Source organism: Laccaria bicolor, genomic scaffold (genome assembly GCF_000143565.1).
Source record: "Laccaria bicolor S238N-H82 LACBIscaffold_6 genomic scaffold, whole genome shotgun sequence".
In the NCBI taxonomy this organism is placed as follows: domain Eukaryota; kingdom Fungi; phylum Basidiomycota; class Agaricomycetes; order Agaricales; family Hydnangiaceae; genus Laccaria; species Laccaria bicolor.
The window spans coordinates 1090479-1114645 of NW_001889877.1; the positions used below are offsets into that span (position 1 = coordinate 1090479).

Sequence of the window (24167 nt, forward strand, 5' to 3'; positions counted from 1 at the left end):
TTTGTATGATTTTTGTAGAGACAGTTCTCTTTCGAAGACTCTGGTGGTCGGAATAGATTTTAAAAGGGGTCATTTGCAAGTCATTTGTTGAATGTTCGATCCAAACTTAGACAGCAAATAAGCATCCACAGTTCACTTGTCATGTTTTGTATACATAACCTTATGTACCAGTAACATACAGCATTTTTTAAAATTGAGTTTCGAGGGACAGTACGAGCGAGAAAAGGCTTGCAATGTTATCTGCCAACCGCCCGCAAAGTTATCTACCATAACACAGCCACTCATTGTGCTTGTCGCAACCGCGCAGACTCTCCGAATTTTTGCTGGAAACTCTTTTATAACCCTCTACTCTCATCTAGGTAAGATTTTCGAACCCAACAACCCCTCATTTCTGACACCCGACAACCCGAGATTCAACAAACATGGCACCTCAATTGCTCGCGATATGGCGCCAATCGGCCGCCCGAAAGGTTCCAAAGACAAGCCTCGCCGTCCGGGAGCGCCCAAGCGTGGACATCCCCAGGGTAGCACGAAGCGCGCAGACGTTCAAAGTCGAAAGGCTTTGCATCCGTCTCAGGATCACACGTTGATCCTCCCAAGAGTAAGTCCTTCCTGTTGTGTGGCATAGTGCCCTAGTTATTCAACAGCGCAGAAGATTTTTCTGGCTTAGCCGTGCAAACTCCTTCATCTGCACCCGTTCTCAGATCGGAGAAGAATGCAGAAAAGTGGTAAGTGAAAACAACCTTGGCTGTTGTTCTGCGCATGACAATGGTAACCTTTAGCCGCAAACCTCAATGAACTTGCTGCCTTGGGAAAGGATCCCAGCGTGCTATGCAGATGAGTCTTTTCTGTCTCTGTCCGATCCACCCACGCTCAGCTCGAAGAATAATGAACAGCGAAGAAATCTAGCGCTCAAAATTTTGAGATCACGAGGCCTTGAAATAAGTTTTAACGTGCTTTGCAGACAAGTCGTTTCGGACAAGTACATCCATTTGCGCCTGTTTTGGGTTCGGAGAAGAAGGAGCGATAGTTCAGACGAAGATGCCCAGTGCTCTGTGTTCTGTGCTTGAGGGAGATAATCGACATAGCCTGAGCGGCTTGAGCGAAAATCCTCAAGCTTGCGGCCTCGATTCTAAACTTCTTTCCGGCCGTCTTCACAAGTGCCTGTTCCGGAGAAGAACATGGGAATGACGACAATACGTCCTGGGAAATGTCCTGCGCTTGACAAAGAACATGAATACGACTATTCCATCGGTCACCATGAAGCTGTGCGTGGGAGCTGCGGTCTGCCATTTTTGTTCCAAGTCAACGTTTTTTGTTGCTGTAAATTTTATGTTTTCGGTCGGAACTGTTCCTGTTTACGGATAACATGTATCCAAGGAGTGAAAGCCGGGCATGCTCAGTCAGAGAGACAAAACATGCTGCCATTGATTAGCCCTCCCCTTAGAGAAAGGGGCAATTTGGGGTTTTGAACCACAGGATTGCTGAGCCTTCTGAGAAAGCTGTTCTGCAGAGCCTGATGCTCGCATACGATTATTCCCACGGGACAGATTGGCTGGAGATTGTGGTTCCAACGTACTACCACAAGTCGACACAAGCAAGCATGGGTAACCTCTTTTCAAGCCGCCGAACCCTTCAGCTCTCCATCGTAGGCATAGTTACTGTGGTGGGGTGGGCTGCCCGCGCAAAGATATGGCGAAAAAAAGCTGTTCCATCTCAGGCATCCAACTTGCTACCAGAATGGCAAAATCTCGTCCATCGAAACTATTACGGGCGTCGTCGATTCCAAATCGACCCTAATAGCGACCGACAGAACATGTTGAGGGATTTCGCTTTGATCTCGATGAAAGACTCCGCAAACTACATGGAAAGGGTGCGTCGACTTCTCCGGTACAGTCCAAGTTTCGAGAGTAACAGACGGAAGATGCGCAACTACTTGGCAAGACGCGAGATGCCTGAGCACCTATACATTGCACCAGAAACCGTCATCGACATGGGAACCTATCTGGCACTCAAAACGCCGCACTACAGAAATGGCAACATTTTGGAGTTCGTTCGCGGGCGAGCGCTTAGTGATGGAAGGAAGTTGGAGCTTGTGAGCAATCCCGATCATCTGGTAGCACGAGCTCATTGGAAACTGTTTAGTTCCTGCAAATAGCGGAAGGGCTTGCATTCCTCCACAGCCTCGGAATCGTCCATGGAAATCTGTATCCGGTATGTAGGAGGAGTGTCAGGATGTTGTTGCAACTAACTCGGCTCCCAGGCCAACGTTCTTGTAACAGACGACGAGGGCATTGTCTTGACGGATGCAGGAGTATATACCGAAGTTGTGAAATTGATGCTTTTGCCCTCTGGTCGCATCCCCACACCAGAATCAATCGTATACAAGTCTCGTCAAGAGCTCGATGGGGAAGAAATGCCAACAAAGAGCGCTGATGTTTACGCTTTTGCCAGTACCTCCTATGCTGTGAGTAAACGGCTTTAAATGTTGGATATTGCTGTAATCGGGATTGACAGATCATGACTGGTCGGGAACCATTTTCTGAAATTGCCAACCCATATCAGCGCATTTTGAAGATCGCCCAGGATGGGCACACGACGCTCCCCAAACCATCATCGACCAGCACGGTGTTGTGGAATCTTCTGATGGAGTGCTGGTCATCTGAACCAACACAGCGACCAACAATGGGCGACGTTGTTTACCGGATCGTAAGGGTCAAGTCCGTCGCAAACCGTCGAAGCCTTCTCACTGAATGAGGGATGTAATGGTTGTAGGGGAAGATCTGATAGTCGAGGTAAGAGCTGGCGGATATGGAAGAGACGGCAATGTGGGAGGTGTGTCCAAAGGCAATTCCAGAAATCCAAAAAGCCATTATGTAGATGTTCCGATGAGTGGTTAATCTTGAAATCATCATATTTGTAACCTGTTCAAAACAGTTGTTCTGTTTCACGGAGAAACCGCTGAGCTTTCCCGTGCAATTCAAAAGCAGCTCACATTTCAAAGGAGGTTCACAAGCCAAGATGGGGTCTCCCCAATATCGATGGAACGTAAAACAACAGACTTGAAACGGTGAAGAGTGACGCAGACGAGCGTCTCGTCACAGTCTTGATAAAAAAACGAAGAATATGTTAAAAACTTGTTGATGAATATCAATCGCCGACGAACCTGTCGATTAGGGGGAGATTGGAGTGCTGGAATGCATGAGTGTTCCAATCAAGTTTGTGGATATACCCTCTAAACTCGATCACAGCCATCTCATCAGCAATTCGCGGTGTGGATTTGAAGGCCAGTGTGCGGTTTTCAATCTCATGAATTCTGGTTGCTCCGTTTTGTGCAAGTGTGTTTGGGTTAATCGCATCTAAGGCTACACCGTGCAAGTGTAACAGCCGGTGTCGATACTCGCGGTCCTAGCGGCCTGGCACTCAGTCACATAGGATCAAGATTGAAGAGCTGGTATCACCAACCTGACGACATGAACACCCACCACTTTCATTGCCTACAACAGTAACACCCTTCCTCGCCCGGAAGGTAGGTCTTGTCTAGCTTGATTGCCAAGAGTTTGAGATGCTTCACCCTAACCAGGGACGACACAATCGCAGGTGAGAATGCCTCTCTGTGCGAAAGATAAAACGCCAGGATATTACTGATTACCATATGAACGTCCTTCCTAGGTAAGTTCCAATGCGCAAACCCTGAGTTGAATTTCAGCGTGAACAGCGTCAGGGGGAGCATGGGCAACAGCCGAACAAGATGTTCAGAATGCGCATCCAGGTAATGACGACTCCATTCACAACGTCCCGGACCTCAGTCGTCCTCAATCCGCAGGTCCCTGACATACGTGCTGGTGCGGGGCGTTTGGAATATCAGAGAGGTGAAGAGATTGAAGTTCTTTTTCTGTGGGGGTACGGCGGTCCAGGACAACGCGGCAGAAGATTTGTGAATGTGATGGGCAGCGGAAGGAGATACACGTCATGGAGCATGCTTGGAGCATTTTGACATCAGATAAGCGGCCCAGTCCGTCAAGAACGTAAAAAATCTTGCGGGAGTACCATCGAAGCTCCAACCAGTGAAAGACGATGGGTGGGAGATGATAAGAATGAGCAATTTCGGCAGTGCTCATTTACGTGTGCCTTGCCTCAGGTCGTAGGAGAACGGTGTCCGAATTTGACGAAGACAACTAGGTCTACCAAAGGTTTTCAAGCTTGCGGCTTTGAAAATAAATTCCAACATGCTTTGTAGACGAGCCTTTTCGGAGACGCCCTTCTACGGCTCTCGCCCACATCGTCGAAATTTGACGGATGTTCTTGACAATGATGACAACCGATAAAACATGGGCCGTTTGTCATAGACCATGGCCAGCTTCTCGCCGACTGAGCGAGTAAGTCGCCCATTTGCTTCATCAATTCGCGTTTTCGACCATAGTTTGTTATTCGAAGTTCTGTGCACTGAAATGCGTCGAAGCCGTCGATAGTCGTATGGTCCGAGAACACTCGCAGCAGGGCGGCCACAAATTAGGTTTGTGGATAACCCGAAAATGTAAAACTGGGGGATTCGAACCATAGGATAGAAGGCTGTTGAGGCTGAACGTTCAGTGATGGCGGACTACTGATCGGTCTGACGAAAATGGGTCAGGAGGGTCTAACGGGGTCAGACCCCGGCAGGGTTGCCTGCAACTTAAGGTTAGGGTTAGGTTAACCTTGGATCAAACAAGTCAAACAAATGACACCGCCACTAGGGTGGTCATTGTTCCAGGAAGCGCTCAAGAGGAACAATGGTAGAGAAGTTTACCAAGGTAACACGGCCCTACAAGGCTGCGGCTCTATTTCTGGCCAGACCAGCATTCTTTGCCACCGGACTCCTTGCTTTTGCACCTCCACCTTGACCTTCATTCACTCTTTTTCGTTCGTTGATCGAGCTTGACCATGTTTTCAAGCCTTTTTCTTATTCTCAATCTTTTTGTTGCGTCTGCTGGTGAGTTTCTTGCTTTTTGACGATGTTCGTGGTGCTCATTGCGTGGCAGTTGCACAATCTTCAGTTTCTGTTGTTTGCGTTGCGGGGCAATGCTTGCAAGGTTTTTCTAATGTCACAAGTGCGTTCATGAGGTTCATCCATATGCTGAGTACTAACCGTCATCGATAGTCGGTGCAAAGGTGTCTGCTCCTGGTTTGCCTGTGACCGTACAACTCCTTCCGGGACAATACACATCTACAACGAACCCACAACTCTTACACAACCTCCTCACCTCTTCTTCCACGACGTTGACACCGTCAGCCGGGTTTTCAAACTCCACCACCATCTCCTCCCTCCCACTAAACCTCGCCCTTAATGCTGGTCTCGCCATCTACTCGCAGCCCCTCTATGCTGGCCAAGCCGGCTTCTCTCCGCTGGCAGCGTCACCAGCCGCCAATACATCCACCCCACTCACTGCGAGCTCTTTAGCTCTCTCCAACAACGTTTGGGCAGCCGTGAGCTCAACAGGATCATCATCAACCAGCCGCGTTGTTCTCTGGGACTCCGTACCCGACGTATCACAGCTCCCCGCGGGCACATCCGCATCCCTCTCCTTACTTGACATCCAATCCTCTGCTTGCTCACCCCCATGTGCAGGCTCAGGCGTCTGCACCTCCTCAGGAACCTGCAGCTGCCCCACCGGCTTCACCGGTTCCTCCTGCGAAACTTGCGCTCAGGGATTTTTTGGTCCACAATGTCAAGCATGCCCAGCAGGATGCCCATCCTGCGACCAGGGCATCACAGGTTCCGGTCGGTGTCTCGTCCCCATCCTCCCTTCCAACGCACCCTCCACATGTAATTGCCTCAACGGTCAGTGTGGGTCCACAGGACAATGTGCGTGCAACCCTGGATGGACCACTTCTTCCAACGGCACCGCGTGCGCGCAGTGCTCGCCAGGGTTTTTCCTCACGTCTACGGGGGACTGCCAAGTTTGCGCAGTAGGTTGCACGCAGTGCGCCGATGGCACGGGGGTGTGCATTGCTTGCAAAAACGGGTTTACTCAGGACGCGAACGATAAGACGAAGTGTGACGCTGTGCCTAGTGTAACGACGTCCAACACTCTTTGTCCAGATGGTAGCTTCGGAAATGGCGCGACTTGCGCGGCGTGCTCGTCGACGTGCTTGACGTGCTCCGGGCCAACGTCTAATGATTGCATTATCTGCGCGACTGGGCAGTATTTGTTCAATGGGAACTGCGTCAGTGCGAACAGTAATGGGGTGTGTCAAGGAACGAACGGGATGATTGCTGATAACAATAAACATGAGTGCGATAGTCAGTATCTTTTTTCTTTTCAAAGCCTTTCATTTGCTGACATCTTCTCATAGCCTGTGGGGCTAAATGCACATCATGCGCCATCCCAAATTTTAGTGTCGCCTCTACAGTCAACCAACTACAATGCACAGGATGCCTTCCTGGCTTCGTTCTCTCCCAAGGCCGTTGCGTGCAAAGCTGTCCATCAGGCACATTCGTTTCCCCACAAGACAATCTCACCTGTACCGGTCAGTGGTTGCTTCCTCCCTCACATGACTTCACGCTAAACCTTATTGCCAATATAGCATGCTCCTCTTCATGTGGAACCTGCGCAGGCTCCGCTGACTTCTGCCTAACCTGCACCTCAAACCTCCTCGCCTCCAACGGAAAATGCGTATCCACCTGTCCCTCTGGCACATTCTCTTCCTCCAACTCCTGCCTCTCCTGTCACGCAGACTGCGCCACCTGTTCCGGGTCCTCATTCACCCAATGCTCGACTTGCCCACCAAACCGCCCCGTACTAGCCAACGGGAGATGCCTGCCCACATGCAGCAAATCCCAATACTTTGACAAAACGTCCTCGTCGTGCCTGACATGCGACTCGTCGTGCTCGAGCTGCTCTGGGTCTGGGCCCGCGAATTGTCTAGGGTGTGCAAGCTCTAGTCAGGTGTTGCGTGCTGGGACCTGTGTAGCTGCGAATTGTAGCGCACAATCTAGCGTTATACCTGGCTTGGGCGTGTGTCTATCCGACCTTGTCCGCGTCCCCTCTTCGTCTGGCTCGCCAGCCGCTATGCCCAGTATCACGGGCCTGTCGAACCCTACAACTCAGCTTACTGGAAGGCGGGCACTTGCATGGTGGGAGATCTTGCTCATGGCGCTTGGGTGTGCGTTCATCTTTTTACTTGTGCTCGTGTTGTGGAGGAGGAAGGCGAGGAAGCAAAGGGCGAAAGCGACGCTGATGTTTGCACATACGAAGCGGTTGGATGGGATGCATCAGGGGTGGAGGTGGAGGGTTAAGAGGTTCTTTGGTGGTGCGCGTGGGGGTAGGGGGAGGAGGGAGGAAGCAGAGGTGTTGCCTGTTGCCTATAATCACCATGAACTGCAGCAACAGCATACACCGCGTCCTGTGAGTCTCGTTTCGGCTGCGGATGTGAGGACTGGCAAGAAGGAGATGGAGGACGCGAAGAGACGGCTTCTTTCGATGGACAGAAAGAAGATGGACGCGCTGCGTGCTGGGTTGAAGGCTAAGAAGATGAAGTCCCAGAAGAGGGAGACGCTGGACGACGTTATTGATGCTTATGCTTATTATCATGGATCTTCTCGGGCACCCTCCACTCTGGCACCATCCAGGTTGAGCCAGGCTCCATCTGCGCTTCCTGGGTTGGATGATAACCATCGAGGAGGACGTCGGATAGAGCGCGATTCGCTGTTTTCTGAGCTTATGGGCGTGCCGAGGCGGACTGCTGAACCACGGCAGCCTGTCAAGGATTGGGATACTACCCGATACTCTGCCAGTACGCTTGGCCAGCGTGAGGAGGTTTTGGTCGATCTGGAGAAGGATTATGATGAGCTGCCGCCTCAGATTCCTCCGTTGCAGATGATGAGCAATCCTTTTGGTGTCCATACTTCGACGAGGTCGCCTACGGAGGCCCAGAAAATTGTTATTGCTGCTCGACCTGGGTTGCTGGCTTCTCCACCTGCTTCGACGACTCTACCTGGACCCTTTTCAATGACTGCACACGAGATGCCGGTGCCACTACACCAGGGAGGCTTTTGGCCCCCGCAGCAACCGGAAATCAACAGTGTCGTCATACAACCAACACATACCGGTACCCCACGCAACCCGTTCCGGATAGGGACCTTTTAGATCGGGTCCCCAACGGTTTTGAATTACTTACGGATTGGATTTGGATTGGATGGTGGATGGATCTATGCCGAGATGCGTTGACGACATGGACTAGTACATAGATTGCGAACGTTCTTTTACATACACAGACTAATTCTGTGGCACATATTTTACCCCTTCATTGTATTTACTACATACATGCATTCAAGCAAAACGGTTACGCGTACACTGGCAGCTCCTGAAAAAACACGGTTTACACATGCCCACCGGATCCCCCAACTGCTTGCGGTTGACCACATGATATTTTTTTATGACCGACTAGCGAGGTTTAGGCTGTTGTATTGTTGAGAGTAGTGCTCTTGTCCTCTTGCATATGGATATAATGTATGTTTTCTTTGTAGTTCTGGCACTTTGGCAGGTTCCTGGATAATAAACGGTTAGTGATGTCTGTCATGATGATCTTGATTGTCCCGCTCGGAAGGTCCGGTGCGCGTTCTTTGCTGACTACGCCTCTAGTCCGCTTTTATAAGTAAAACCCCCTGGTTTCCCCAATCCCAACCTTAATTTTCTGTTCTCATTTCACTCACTCACTCACCCAGCCATCCACTTTGAAATTCCTCGACTCAATCCATAACACCGCCCACCACGACCGTCTTAGCCCCCCTTCGTCGCCTCTGGCACTTTGTGGCTATGATGATCGTAGAACGCGCCTCGTATAACTGGGCCTACGCGGAGGATATCCCCGGTTCGCGATGTGGACCTGAGGATGGGCCCTGGCCGCGCTCCTACCAGGTCCTTAACGAGGACGAGCTGTGGCGCGAACTCAGGATACTCGCGAAGCCGCAGAGCATGTCCCTGCCCTCGACAACCAAGGAGAGATGGAAAGCTGACGCGCTGAATTTCCAACCCTCACCGTCGACAAAGACGCAGGACCGATACGTCGTCACACAGCTGGATATCCACGGCCGACTGTGGACTTTTACTGGTGTCTTTGATGGTGCGTTCTTACTAGTGTCAGTGGCGTAGTTCTGACCCTTATTTTACACCTTTTGGTTTAGGCCATCTGGGTGATGTCACTGTCGAGCACGTTGCACATCATTTGCCCATCATTGTCCGCGAGTTCTTACAAAAAGCACTAGAGAACGGCGCCGCGTACACTCCGCAATCCATCTCAGACCTCTTTGTGCACGCTATAGAGGCCTTTGACGACGCCATCGCACATGATGTCTTGGATTTGTTCGGCGGCTCTGTGGATCAGCTGGACAACTACACAGACGCGCAGATCCGGGAGACGATTAACGACCAGCACAAAGGCGGCGCTAACTGGAGGAAAACCAGACTGTGCATGTATGGCACGACAGCGCTTGTAGCGCTTGTTGACCCCGATCACCACAATCTCTGGCTCGCCAACCTTGGGGATTGCCAAGCGTGTAAGTAACCACCTTGAAAAAGTTCGATCACCGCTTGCCCGGCTGACGCGCGTCCTGTTTACTCAGTTTTTGTTTCACAAGATCCCACTGCGCAGGACTGGAAAGTGGAAACGCTAACGACTAGCCATAACGGGGATAACGATGCCGAGGTCGAACGGGTGCGCAAAGCCCATCCAGGCGAACCGGAATGTGTCATCGAACGCCGAGTGCTCGGAGCCCTCGCCCCAACGAGATGTGCGTCAATTTCTCCATACTTCTTAATATGCTACCGATACCAGCTGACCTCCCACCTTTTTTTCTATTATTTTTCTGCTGACAGGTCTTGGAGATATCCCCTTTAAGCAACCCCCGTCATTCACGCGGAGGATCCTGTACAACCTCTTCCCCGGATTCCATAACACCTCTCCTTGGGAAGAATTCCTAGTCCGGAATCGCACACCCCCATATATAACTGCCTCCCCTGAGGTTGTCCATCGGCGATTGGATAGGAACACCTCGGACACTTCGCAACGGTACCTTATTCTCGCATCGGATGGTTTCACAGATCTGTGTAGCGGGGAAGGTCAGAAACGGGTTGTGGAGAGCTGGGCTAGGGGGATGGCAGCGCATGATCCATCCGAAGGCATCACAGACGCTGAGCCTGGGTCGAGAAGCGATAATATGGCGCTCAGACTACTCCGGCGCGCCTTGGGCGGTGAAGATCGCTTCGGCGTTTCACGAGTGCTCACCCTGGACATGGACGTCGCTTGGATTGATGACACATCAATCGTGGTTCAGTTGCTTTGAAGAACCCAGGTTTATCTACCACTCTCTGAGGCAGTCGCACTTGCTTTCTACCACTCGTCTAGGGAATTATTTCAAGTGGGTCACTGGGATATTTCAAGTTGCCTACCTCGGCCCCACCTCATTTCATGCCTTCCTCGAGTCCCACGTAATTCCCAACTCTGTTGCTTTGTATGTTATTCGCTCTCTTCGTCATAGTTTTGATTATTTTTTCTTCCACCCCTTCGCAACTCGTCTCGCCGCTTATTTATTCGGCTTTCGGTCTCTCTGGGTCTTCTCCGATTGTATTAGTAGTTAGTTGGTCAAATTCCGTCGTCAGCGTGCATGTATAACCCAACCCATCATCCTCACTGATATTAATTACTCTTCTAATCTACGTACTTCACATGTACATACTGTACATAATTCTACCGGTAGTATCGTAATACAAGAACTTTTACATCTTCGGATGCCAGGCTTTCCGGTGCGGGGTAATTAAACTCTACCCTTACGCCACCTTTCCCCACATCGCGGAACAGTTGAGCCCCGGAACGGATGCTACTCATGCTAACGGCATGATGTACTCAGGGACTCAGGGAATTAGAATATAATTAGTTGCTTGACGCCATAAATATGGCTCAGAAGTCATGAGGCCAAGCTTGGGAATATGTATCAAGCTTTCATTTAGATAAGTTCAAATTTCGATAGCTTTGAGAGCAGTTAGCTTCAATGCAGGACATGATTTATTGGGGTGATAGCATTCAGACTGGCGTGAAGAATGATTGAAAGCGAGTACGCAACGAGTACGCGCGCGACCAAGAGGTGTCAGATCCACCGATCCAGCACGTCGACTCCCACGGGTGGGGGGAGGGGGGTACAGCCACCACCGGTTACCCGGCTAGAAGCTTCCCCGAAGCATGTCTTCGACATAACTTGTATTCTGATGAACGAGAGGCCCGCGCTGCTGTACCAAACTTTGTGTAATGATACTTTATAGCACAAATAGATACCTTTTGCCCCTTTCAACTGAAAAAGAAGAGAAAACAGATCCAATCCTCTCCAACCATACTATGCAACTCCCAACCTAACATTATGACCTCGAGCATTGCAACCATGAATACTGATTCATTTGAGTTTATACTTAAATTTGCTTTGATAAACCTCTAGTCTCGAGTCCAATTACCCTTCACCAAGACTGATCTGAGCCCATTGCTAGGCACATTGTCACAAGCACACCAAACATACTTACCTCCCTCTCTCAAATCCAAGCATGTTCTCTTAAATCAAATCACATTCCATTAACGATATCAGAATACTTAGTGGTAGAAAATTGGACTGAGCGTCGACCTGCGTCGACTTGCATTTGCATTTGCTGAAGCTCGGAAATAGCCGCTGTCAAGGTCCCGTGACAGATCTGACGTCCAGCATCGCCGGATCTGACACCTCTTGCGCGCGACAGTCTCCATCTGGCAAAGCCTGGTGGTGGCGTATGAGGCTCGTTGTCCGCGGCCGTATCTACACATGTGACATCAGAATATTAAAACAAGGATTGGCGGCATGATGGGCTCAGTTCAACGATGTTACCATACCAAGAGATTAGAGCAAGGGAATTCTCAGGGATGTTGAACTTTCAAAAAAATCAACCAGTGTGAGATTTGAATTAAATAAGGTCCTCACCTTGTCCGCCACCGCCGGTAGGACCCGGGGCAATAGCAGAAAAGGCCTGATCCCGAAAATTGGGTTTTTGTCCGGACGCCTCTGCACCAAATTTGTCCGGACTGGACCTGGCCTACCACACCCCAATCTCAAAAATTTGTCCGGACGGCCAGATCAGGGTAAAATTTTCTCTACAAATGTCCCACAATTATGCCCAAATACCGGCTGGGAGGCTTTTTTTTGACATCTCGTCGATTTTGTCCGGACTCTGGCTCTGGGCAGTTTCGAATTTTGTCACTTTTTGTCCGGATTGGCCCCCAGCTGTAGGGCCTAAAATCCACATTTTTTGTCCGGATCGGGACCAGGGCTTTCCTGCTATTGCCAGGGGTCCTCCGCCGGTACTTACCAAGAGCTCTTTTGACGACAGGCGTTGTGTGGACAACGCGGGATCGGAATTTGAATCTCTGGCTGTTGGTGCTCCGGTCCGTTTAGTTTATCATACGCCAAGAGTGGCTAAGGCGAACGTGGATGGCTAGCGTCTTAGTGGCGCGAGGGCTCTCTGCAGCGGATAACGAAAGCGTCGATAGCGGGACAGAAGGAACCCAGAGAGGTATCTTGCGCCAAGGCTCGGATAAGCCATCCGAAATTAATCTCTTGAAATCCTAGCAAAATAAGTAGTTTCCTTTGTGGCAGTGGGACTACATATTCAAGAATTCTAGATCCGCAACTTTGGGGCGGATGGCGTCGAAAAAAATGCCCTGTGCCATGGCCTTGCAGTGAACTACCTAATCCTATTCGTCGAAACTGCATTCCGTGAAAATCGAGGCTAGACGGAAGATGAATGCTATGCAACGCTTTACTGTGTTGCGTGCTCTGAAAAAGCGGGTGTCTTTTCAGATGTGCCTCTTTCTCCTCTGGAACCATTACGATCTTTAGTGAGTGAGGAGCGGATTTCGAGGCACCTGGACGTCCCGCGTTACGATACCCAGCGTTTTTTATGTGTTGGGTTGCAATCGGAGAAATTAGCTGAATTCTCCCCAATGTCATGAGTCTTGGTTACTCAATTGCCAGTACTCCAAGAAGGTTTCAGTCTTGCTACCTGTGGGAATTCGTGGTACCCTGGTTGGCCATTAACCGAGCGTTCAATTGTTTCTGAAGTAGGCATAGGATACGAAGTAGTAAGCCCGACGTGACTTTGCAAAAATGATTCTTGCCCAAGTATTGCTTTGCGTGCGCTTCTGCGCCAAATTGAAAGCGTGGCTTTCCATTCACATGTGATCTGAGACTTGAGGCAGTTTACCAGCTCAGCTGGTATCATTTAATTTGAAAGCACCAACAGAGCTCCTGATGTACGCCCAAATGCGTCCGCAGAGGTACCGATCGAAGAGGGACAAAGCACCCCCGACGCAATCATATGGCCATGATAGGAAAGCTTAAACGGTCCCCATTGACGATCGAGCGAGTTGGGCGGTTCCTTATTGTATTTCTTCAGGGCATCTTGAGAAAAATAACCATATCGCAAGCCCATATCCAGAACGAGAAATGGAGACGATAGGACCAGATTGAGAGAATAAGTCGCCATTTGTTTAGATCCGGTCCATGTGTATGTCAATGGTTACCCAAGGAAATTGAAGTGGTGCAATTTTAGGGTGGTGGTTTTTAAGGTGAAAGTGCAATGGGAATCTGGTGCTCGGTTAACACGTATTTTCTGTGAAACATGTGGCAGAAATATCCTGGGACGTGAAGGGTAAAAAGTAAGCACTGGAAGAGGTACCTGAAAGTGCCAAGTGCGTTTCGCAACATACAGGAAGTTTTTTCCCCGTCTGGCCAATCAGCGGTGGTTTTAACAATAAACAGAGGGTGATGAGTCGAAGGGTTGGAAGGGAGAGAGGGAAACAGCTGGGAAAGACCAATTCTGCCGCCGCCCGCGGAAGCAGTTGGCCGCCGGGAGTCCGAGTCTCCTTGGTTCGTTCTAGCACGACAAGCGGCACCCTCACAACACATCAACGCATCACCAGTTTAAAACAAAAAATTATCGATTGCGTTGAGAAAGAGAGACGGTTGGAATCTATACACTCCAGAGGCGGCGTTATCTTGTACATGTACCCTTGAGAATGCTCCGAAATACAAGGCTATGTGATGTTCTTGCCAATAAGACTCGACTTCACGGTCCTGCACGATTAGGGTGGTATTGTTCAGAGGGTGCTCGCCTTCGGAAAGGGGAACGGGCGAAGACTCCACTCCTTTATACATCGGAGCAATTCAAGGAGAATGCCAAGAAAACAGTGATGTGCCGGTCATTGACTAGTCAATGCTACAGTCAAAACCCTCATAACCCATACTGCTCCGTGGACGGTCGGAGCTATGGCTTATCAGAGGTTATGGGTTCGAGGAGGTAGGCCAAAAAAGCACTCAAAAAATCCCCAAAAAATCGGAAAAATAATCTAGTCATTGTTCGGCTGTACTACTACATATATTTTATATCAATTCAATGCTAAGCCTATGTCCTGTTAAAAAAGTCAGTTAGAACACTGTTTTTCATGGCTCTGGTCTCATCAAGACGAAGTTGCCGCGTGAAAGTACCCAGAATGGCTTCCATCTTGCGCGCGATGGGATCATTCATGTTATCGGTGTATTTGCCAATCGTCGAAACGATGTCACGTCGGGTGGGAAGTGCGTGGGAAATATGATTCTCGTCGTCGATATCGTCGCCACCGTTAATCTCGATGTTCTCGCGTGCATCAATGGCATCCATAACTGATTGATAGATTTCACGGTCTGAACCCTCCGTCAAGACGTGGGATTCCCCAGCTGGGTTGAGGAGGGTTGGTTTCGGGGCCATAGTAGAGGGAATAAACTCAAAATTGTATTATTTCGAGCTCCCGAACATCCACGGTGGCACCTCTTGGCGGCATCTTGGCCCAATAAATTCTTATTTCTATAAATATCTTGGGCACTACGCTAAATCAGACCCTGAAACCTATGGGTTTTGCCCACCAAGGGCTATGGCTTATGGGTTATCGTAGGGTTATGGGTTATGGGTTGCAAATCTCCGCCCACCAACTCGGTGGACGCAAAAAGGTATGGGGTTTCTGGGGTTATGGGTTATCTAATGCATGGCTTATCTAATGCATGGCTTATGAGAGTGTCGACTGTAGTCAAAAGTCAAGTCAAATTGACCGTGACTCGGTCACCATTTACTAAATAAGGCAGGATACTGTACTAATCCAATCAATTCGTCGCACCCTGTGACCTGTGACCGACACGACGAAATTTTGGTTTCGTCGCGTCACCAGGGGAGGTGTGACTGCCTGAAAATTTCGTCAAAATGTCGGAGTGGCCCTCTGTCTATAGATAATTTAAGACAGTTTAGAGAACTTTGCTAGAGATACGCAGAGGGGGAAAAAATCGGTTTCTAACAAAAAAGGAACCCAATTTTGCTTCTTTTCCGACTGATTTGGTGGTTTCGTCGCTGGCCCCTGTGACCTGTGACCTCTTAGAATTTCGTCGATTTCGGACCCCTTGTGACGCGTGACCGACGAATTGATTGGATTAGTACAGTAGTTAGATAAGCAACGAACTTTTGTGCAGCGCGGTAGTGTTGCCGCAAGGCGAGCTGAGCTCGAGGTCAACTTGAGCTTGGCTTGGCCCTTTTCTCAATTAGGAAACTCGAGGTGATCAAGCCGAGCTGAGGCTCGAGCTTTACAGTGTTTTGCATGTGAGATTAGAATTCAAATCTCACGAAAACTTGTTTGTTCTTGTGGTCTGTGACTGATGGGAGTCAAGGTTAGTCCTGTTTTTACCGCGCCCCCAAAACCGCGTCAGAAAATGTTTATGTAATCTTCGGACTTTGAAACCGCGTCGCGTCAATATTCCCTCGTATCCCTCAACTCTAGACGCGTTTATAGTTCCACAACTCCTCTAAACACTTTAAATCCAGTTTATTTCTTATTTAAAAGTTGCTTTCCATGGAAGAGAAGTCTCGCGCTGTCCGATCATACAAGAAAACGCCCACGAACAGGTTCCCACAACGCCTGACTTCATTTCAGCCTTCCTATCGCAATCTGTAGCAATTTCTGGCGCAGCGCCACCTGTTATACATTCTCCTGAAGCCCTTCCATTCTCATCACTCCCCTCACAAGCACAGTGCACCATCTTCGAGATCGACTCAATCCCACGAGTGTCATGCGCCTTTCTCGCCATCTGTCACTCCTTCCGAAATCCTCCACGCGCATCCTTCCCTATTCACTTGGGCAATAAATCTTGTTGCCAACCACGTTCATCGATAGATTTTTAATCTTACTAGTAAGGATAATGATGTTCACCTTCGAGCATCAACAAATGGCCGACAGCGTGCAGATCGCGTCAACCTCGTCATCTGGGAAGTTCTCGGAAAATTCAGTATTGCTGGACTTTCTGAGAAATACAAGACTCGTTCGCCTGTTTCTTGGTATCTAACTGAATCAATGACCGCATCCCGCAGACCTTGCGATGGTTTTGGGTATTTGGCATTTTGCAGCCAAATCCCATGTCAATGTCAAGCGTGTTTACAGCCGATTCGGAAATATCGTTAGCGACACAACCGCACGCAAGGCTCTCGACTATATGACAGGTTCAAGCCTTGCTACTGTACAAGCCTCCGTCAAGGCTGCGACTGAACGAGGAGAGACGGAGTGGTGCATCAGAGTGTTGATCGTATCAGGTCCTTGAGGGTCCTGCCAGTGGGGTTGTTGAGCCATAACTGAGTCGTCATAACGAATTTTAAATCAGCCAAGATGTATAATATCAAGTTTGACGTGTATTGGGATGGAAACGCATGAGCTATCGCGTTGAGAGCAAACGGCAAGCACGCGATATTGACGCGATGAGGTTTCAAAGTCCGAAGATTACATAAACTTTTTCTGACGCGGTTTTGGGGGCGTGGTAAATAACAGACTTCATATTATCGTGAACAAAGGTACGACTTCACATAATATTGAAGTCTGTCTAGGAGAGACTAAGTCAAGGTGACCTCGAAGTCACTTCGATTCGACGCCAACACTAGAGTCAACATTCAATCATCGACATAAATGCAGGTTCCAACCAAGTTCCAAGGGAGGGGACTCCTCCACTTGAAGAAAATAAGGATCTAGTCAGAAGACTAGATCCTTTATCGGCTACCCGTGACCTTCACTAAGAGCGCTCTGGCAGAGGAAGTTCAACATTCAACTCTGTGACACCGAGGAAGGCAACATCACACATTACAACTAATACAAGAACAAACAACTTTTCGTGAGACTTGGATTCCAATCTCACATGCAAAACACTGTATGTCAAGGTTGATTGATCACATTTCCGTCCTTGTCCACGCTGCCATCGCTGCCGTCTCCTTGATTCTGTACCACCACATTCACCTTTCATTTGTTTACTGCAACATCAACCGCCGACCACGCCCCCACCGACATTTCCCTTTGCTAGAACTCCCCCAAAACTCCCCCTGTACTTGCTTATATACGCAATCAAATTCATCATTTCACTATATCAATTCAAGGAACGAATGAAACACGAACGCACCAAGCATTCGCGTCTGAGGACACGTCGCGCGTTGTTGAACAGTTTGTTGAATGGGTGAATTAAGGTTTGAAATTGGAGGTATAAAATGGAGAGAATTGAAAAGGTTGCAATCCCCACTTGGATGGCACAGGTGCCGCCATCTTGTAGGTGTCTTAATCCTCATCTGTGTTCCTGCACCTCACAACCTTTGTCACCTACCTACCACCCTCAGCAGCACATGTTCTCAGTACAGCCACAGCCTGCAACTCCTACAAGTCCTTACGTGCACGCACCATGGGGTTATCAAACCCATCTCAACCCCTCAAATCCACTGCTGCCACCCCCTGCCTATGTCTCTGGCTTCCAGAATGTCTACCAGGCGACATACGGTGCTCAGAGTAATCCCTATCCGGATGAGCCCCTCGCCTTTCGTTCCGCACTCTCAGATGCAACCTACAACACTATCAACACGCCGACGGTGAGCCGCAGTGCCTCGGGAAAGCGCAAGAATATGGCCAAGGGCACGACTGCATTGAAGCGTCACAATTTGGGATCCGATGTCAATGCTCAGGCCTCGCAAACCCCGATCTCGACCTCCGCATCCTCAAATCATCCAGCTGTTCCAGGCATTGGGCCTCAAATCGTCGATTCCAACTCACAGGCTAATCCATCACTCCACCCAGCTTTTACTCGCACAAACGGCATCACCAGCTCTCTCGGATCCTTGTTGAACAACAAATCAGCCAACAATCTTACCCATGCAACAGACATCTGGTATTTTACTCGAGGACTCAACGCTCCTGATAAGCCGCAGACAATGCCCGAACAGGAGGTCCTCTCGGAAAAACGCCCCAACGCCAAGTCATTTGAATATCTCGGATGCCGCCTATGCCCGTAAGTACATTGCTTATTGTTGACTGTTTTTGGAAACTTATTTTATACCTTACTAGAATGTTGAGGGCCAGACTGCCTCCATCAGACAACACCTGCAAGGGAAACATGGCAAGGTCTGGAGGGATGTCGTTGTCCTACGGCAGCTCAAAGGATGGAAAGAGGTTGGCGCGGCTACACTTGAAGATGAGCCTCAGGAACGGGAACCCTTTTCTCTCACAGGATTTTATGAGAGGTTGGTTAAATGGGTTGCCGTCGATGATCAAGTATGTCCTCCTGTTCTTAGTTATCCATCGACTAATTCTTTGAGGTTATCAGTCAATAGATGTCGTTGATTCTCCTGAGTTACGTGAACTCCTTCTCTTTGTCAGCCCCCATTTGGACGAGGTTGATATCCCACATCGAATGAAGCTTTCTGAATTGATCACGGCGGGATTCAAGCGAGAATATTTGGCTATGTTGAAGGACATCGAGGTAAGCTTGCACGATCTCTTCATCACTTCTGGTGCTAACTTGGGTAACAGAACTCACTTGGGCGGGTATCGTTCACGAGCGATATATGGTCCCGTCAAAATCTCGAGTCGTATATGGCCATTACTGCCCACTATTCCGCCAAGTCCTCAAAATCCGGTAATCTCATTGTTCGTACCCAACTCGTGGCCTTCCGTCAACTCCAAGGAAGCCATAGCGGAGCCAATATCGGCAAGGTTTTTTTACAAGTCATAAAAGAAATTGGGTGTCTCAACAAAGTGAGCTCGAAATTGCGTGAATTAAGCTGCAGTCACTGATTTTCCGACCTCCGTGGATTAGCTTTCAATGCTAACACTCGACAACGCATCAAACAACAATACACTCATGGAAGAGCTTGCTACAGAGCTCAAGAATCTTGGGATTCCCTTTGATAAAGATGGAAACCGCATCAGGTATGTTCACATATATTTTCAGGTGGTACACTATCTGAATCATGCTGAAAATAAAGGTGTTTCCCACATGTTATAAATATCGCAGTTAAAGCGGCACTGAAGCATTTAACCGAACTCCCCTCTCTTTTGTCAGATGAGGATTTCGATGAAATCATGGAGCTCGATTTTGACGATTCCGACCCCGAATATTCCGCCGCCTTTAGAGACAATGAGGCTTATCAAGCAGCTTTGAAAAGCGACGTTGTGGCACGTGTACGACGATATGTTACAGCCTGCAGGGCATCAGGTCAGCGCCGCGAGGAGTTTGACACAATTCTTATTGAAGGTAACAGGGCCGACGGCTGGGGAGAATCACACGAGCACATCAGAGAGGTGGGCCTTCTTAAGGACGTTGATATGCGGTGGTCGTCGACCTTTCGCATGGTCGATCGTTTCTTGGAAACATACCTGGTTAGTTTTTTCATAATGTCATTAAGTTAGTTGTTGAAATCATTTTCTAGGTCTCTGAAAAGCTTGTTCAACAAAACACTGACCTGTCCGACCACACATTCACTGCTATCGACATCAAGGTGCTTTGCGATATCCGGGAATTTCTTTATGTTTTTCATGTTGTACAAGAACTTGTATCTGCGGAGAAGACGCCGACACTTTCCATAGTCCTTCCCATGTACGAAAAGCTTATCACTATGCTCGGTGATCTTAAGAAGAAGACACCTGAGCTTTCCCATGCTATTTCTGCTTCGATAGCGAAGCTCGAGGAATATCTCGCAAAGTCCCGGACCTCCAAAATCTATTCGCTGGCCATGGGTATGTCATTTTCCGCCAACACTCACACATGGCTAACCAGTGGCTAACGGAACTTGACACAGTGCTTAACCCGACAATCAAATTCCAATGGCTCAAGGATCATTGGACACAATCTGACTATAACACCACCCGAGCAACCGTGGTTCAAGTGGTAATCCATGAGTTGTTGCTCCATGTCAAAAAAACCTAATTGTTAATTTACCAGCTTCTTGAATACCAATGCGATTTACGAAAATCCATGGCTCAGGCACTGGCAACGCCCACTTCAACCCCACCAACGTCAATCTCCCGCCGTGTTGTCCGAGCCCCATCAGCATCACATGCTGCACTCTCCCAAGCATCAGGATACGCACGGTTCAACCAGCTCGCTCGCTCTCTATCAGCACCTACACTACCTTCAAGTTCTAATATTCAAGATTCAACGGATCAGGTCGTGGATCCTGAGGAACAAGAGCGGCGTGCAGTTGAAGAGGATAGAAAGGTTGTTGAGGCCGAGATCCTGGCATATGAGGCCGCAGGCATCCTTAATGAGGATCATCCGGAAAGCAAGGACTTCGATTTGCTCAGGTATTGGCAGGTGCGTAATGTGTTATCTAAACAACTCTTTTATTCAGAACTCACGCACTAGTTACAGTCAAAGCAGGCAATGTATCCGTTGATGTGGAAGGTCGCCCTGGATGTCCTGCCCGCTCAGGCCTCAGCAGTCCCTTGTGAACGCATTTTCTCATCAAGTAAAGAGATGGATTCACTTCGGTGCACAAATATGTCATCGTGGAAGATTGAAGAACTCCAAGTCCTCAAATTTGGCTACAGGTCCGACCGCCTCACCTTCATGGCAGATTTAATCAGCACGGAAAGGGAATTATCAGTTCTCGATCTATCCGTTTCTGTCGTTGAGGATCTGATGTCTTGCGGGAAGCTTGAAGAGTTAGAGAAGTATGTTGATGAGTCCTGGATAGGTTGGGGGGAAGAATGAGCATGAACCTTTGAGTTACTGACTGTCTTTACCATCACTAATTATAACTTAACTCTTTTTGCATTATATTCACAGCTTTCTTGTATCATACTTACTTTATTTCGCTACCTATTGCCTGGTCGTACTTACAGATAATGTATAATTTCAATACTTCCAAATTGAAATGATGTTTGATGGGGGCTTCGAGGTGATCAAGCCAAGGTGTACCTCGAGGTACCTCGAGCTGATCGGAGTTTGATTGTTTTTCAGCTCGAGCCACCTCGACCTTGGCTTGCGGCAACACTACAGCGCGGTCACTGCGACACGCACAAAAGACTGGAATTTGTGTTCGAAATATTTAATCTACAAGGGAAGGAAGGTCCTCAGGCCTCAAGGTCAGAGTTGTCGCTATCCTCGGGGGGTGTCTTCCTTTTCCGAAATCTAAGTGCAGCTGACAAACGGCATGTGATCGGTATACGGCGGCGCTCTGTATGATTTCCTTGGGTAAATAAATGTTGGATTGATCATATATACTTCAAGCATGGAGTATAGAGTGCATATGCCAACGCGCACGCAAATTGCTAGTTTTGTTATTCATAATCTCCACTCTCCAAGTAGGGCAGACCCTTCCCATCAGACCCTTACCGTCATCCATCAGACCCTTCCCTCAAAGTCATTCATCACGTGCAAGTCAATCAAAAATCGATGTCAATGACTAGTCGTGACTAGTCATCAAAGTCATGACCGTGACTTCTTATTTTTAGTCATGACCTTCCAACACTGCAAGAAAACGCTGGGAAACATGCAGCTAGGGATCGTGCATGCAAGTAGCAGGGATCGTGCATGCAAGTAGCCTTGATTCGTATCTCGTCTATATGGAAAAAAAATTGTGCAAGACGACAATGGGAAGTACAGAATCATCAAAATGTTTACAAGCCTAGATAGAAACAAGATATTACAGGTAGATTAACGTACAAGATTCTACAGTGGATAGCGAGCGTATACCATACTTACAGAGCCTCAATGAATTTTGTGCCACCATGAAAAGTCCGCATAGAATTCCCTGAATGAGTGACGAAGTGTTGCCCACTGCCGTCTAGAGGAGGGTCGTTCGTCACATTACCATCATCGTTTGGCCGGGTCACTTCTCCCGGCAATAGTGTAGAATTTCCGGCAACAGTGAACTGTTGTCCACTGCCGTTGGGATGGAACAAGGTAGTCGCATTACCGTTTTGTGAGGTGGTATCTCCCGGCGAAGCTGATCGAAAATTGACGCGACGAGGGCTGGGCGATTCCGGAGGGGTTGAATAGGGAGATAAGCGCTGGATATTAAACATGCTCAATTGTGGTGATGGCGAATATGGGTCATGGTAAGGAGGGCCGCCCACACTCTGGAGGTCAAGCCGACTACTTGATTCCATATCTTCTGACATAAGACTGTCCAAACGCGAAGGTTGACCAACAAAGGATGAACTAGAAGCCCCTGGTGATCCATATTCTGTCATTCGCACAGATTGCAAAACACCAGCTTTGATCCGAGCGCGTTCATCCACCGAATCACCGTCCCAATCGCTTCCTACAGCTTGAACCCATCCTTGACCTCCGCCCCGTCCTTTTAACGTTGTGGGCCCATCCGTCGTTGTATCAGCCTCACGTCTACTGGAGCTAAACATTCCAAAAAGCCACGTCTTTGATGACGATGAATCGAGCTGGTATGCTGGAGAGGCTGGTGAACCAGCGTGCTGGTACCGACGACGTCGGTCCTCGGCATCGGACTTATCCTCTCGCAAGAGAATTACCATCGCCGTTCCAACACTGACAATGATTATGACGAGAATAACGACGACAGCTATGAAGGCTGGGAAAAAAGGTGATTCAGCACTAATTTGATCCCGCAATCGGTAACATCTCACCAGCCGATGAACCTCCAATCTTTGGTATCTCTCGCTTCGCATGAGTTCCAGGATTTCCATGAGGTACCAGAGCCATTGACGGTGTTATAACGTCGCACGATCTTTTCGCTCCAATAGCTCTTGATGACGTCTAGTGAACGTCCAGTGACTGCGGAGAGGTTCCGCAAAACGATTGATGACAACGATGAGGTCGAGCTGTTACCACATGTACTTGTCCGTTGAAGGAACAGAGACAAGGGGTGTAAGTCGCAGAAAAAGGAAAGGAGAACTTGCCGTTAACGCTCATGACGGACGTCCGACATCATACATGTAAGAAGTTTGCCACAAAAGGAAGCTTCTCATCAAGGGCCACTAAGATCACATGACCAGGCGACATTGGACATTGTCAAAGATTCAGTCAAGATTCAGTACCACATTACTCAAAGAAAATTGCAAAACAGAAATATATGTTCGTGCATCTAGCCAATTTTTTTGTTCATAGTTCTATTTTTCTTTTCAGACCAACAGCTCTATGCCGCACCATGTGTTTCTCTGCGCTTCGAAAGAAAAAAGCCAAAAAAAATTGTTTCAATTTTGTGGTAGTACATCCCGTGGTGATGCACTCCGTAGCACAATTTTATTCAGGCGCTACACTTGTGTGTCGGAAACCGGTTGTTCCTCATGGGACCGAGGCTTCGGAATATATCTATCTATCTATCTATCAACAGCCAGGTTCAAGTCACATACTTAGACATTCTGGCCTTCAGGCTCCCACTGCCCGTATCTTGAACACGGATAAATATTTCCCCCAAGCCATTCTCACGTTGTACCTTTTTACGCCGTTGTCTGTTGTTGCCTTGCGCATGCAGGTTCAAGCCATCGCACATTTATGATTCCGTTACATTCCCAGAAAAGGGAATTACTTCTTGTCTCAAGACGCCTAGAGGTACAAGTTCATGTACCTCCCTTCTCATCTTACCGAGGTCAGGTTTTTCAATTCGATAGGTACCAATGATATTTTGTATGACTTCACGTCAACCCCGTCTCAGTGCGTCGTTGATTTATTTATTGCCGCAGTCGCAGCAAAAGTCACCCCAAATATTCGTTCCTAACTGGGATTGTTAGCCTCATGGCGAAGTCCAAGTCAACCTGTTAAGGCGCCTAACCCCTCCATTTCTCGGCGACCATTCTTCGGACCTTACTTTGCGGTC

The 24167-nt window shown here is 48.6% G+C and overlaps 6 protein-coding genes across 6 annotated transcripts; 3 read left to right on the top strand and 3 right to left on the bottom strand.

Moving 5' to 3' along the window:
* Nucleotides 1–302: 302 nt before the first annotated feature.
* On the top strand, nt 303–628 carry LACBIDRAFT_315741 (uncharacterized protein; the record flags this gene model as incomplete). The annotated part of the gene is made up of 1 exon (XM_001878113.1): nt 303–628. The coding sequence occupies exon 1, from the start codon at nt 446–448 to the stop codon at nt 626–628; it is 183 nt and encodes a 60-aa protein (XP_001878148.1). The 5' UTR covers nt 303–445.
* A 3724-nt stretch (nt 629–4352) lies between these two features.
* LACBIDRAFT_293338 (uncharacterized protein) lies at nt 4353–8129 on the top strand (the record flags this gene model as incomplete). Its single annotated transcript, XM_001878114.1, has 10 exons — nt 4353–4379; nt 4438–4516; nt 4737–4902; nt 4935–4972; nt 5022–5090; nt 5141–5466; nt 5609–5806; nt 5827–6228; nt 6337–6462; nt 6516–8129. 10 exons carry the CDS (start codon nt 4353–4355, stop codon nt 8127–8129), a joined length of 3045 nt encoding a protein of 1014 aa, XP_001878149.1.
* A 672-nt stretch (nt 8130–8801) lies between these two features.
* Nucleotides 8802–10324, top strand: LACBIDRAFT_324793 (uncharacterized protein; the record flags this gene model as incomplete). The annotated part of the gene is made up of 4 exons (XM_001878115.1): nt 8802–9105; nt 9167–9538; nt 9605–9772; nt 9858–10324. 4 exons carry the CDS (start codon nt 8802–8804, stop codon nt 10322–10324), a joined length of 1311 nt encoding a protein of 436 aa, XP_001878150.1.
* Nucleotides 10325–11463: 1139 nt separating this feature from the next.
* Nucleotides 11464–12880, bottom strand: LACBIDRAFT_324794 (uncharacterized protein; the record flags this gene model as incomplete). The annotated part of the gene is made up of 5 exons (XM_001878465.1): nt 11464–11512; nt 11593–11815; nt 11978–12089; nt 12363–12424; nt 12817–12880. The coding sequence occupies 5 exons, from the start codon at nt 12878–12880 to the stop codon at nt 11464–11466; spliced, it is 510 nt and encodes a 169-aa protein (XP_001878500.1).
* Nucleotides 12881–14456: 1576 nt separating this feature from the next.
* On the bottom strand, nt 14457–14798 carry LACBIDRAFT_324795 (uncharacterized protein; the record flags this gene model as incomplete). Its single annotated transcript, XM_001878466.1, has 1 exon — nt 14457–14798. One exon carries the CDS (start codon nt 14796–14798, stop codon nt 14457–14459), a length of 342 nt encoding a protein of 113 aa, XP_001878501.1.
* A 6378-nt stretch (nt 14799–21176) lies between these two features.
* Nucleotides 21177–23263, bottom strand: LACBIDRAFT_293339 (uncharacterized protein; the record flags this gene model as incomplete). Its single annotated transcript, XM_001878467.1, has 7 exons — nt 21177–21193; nt 21215–21367; nt 21395–21400; nt 21521–21597; nt 22079–22922; nt 22978–23107; nt 23189–23263. 7 exons carry the CDS (start codon nt 23261–23263, stop codon nt 21177–21179), a joined length of 1302 nt encoding a protein of 433 aa, XP_001878502.1.
* Nucleotides 23264–24167: the final 904 nt, after the last annotated feature.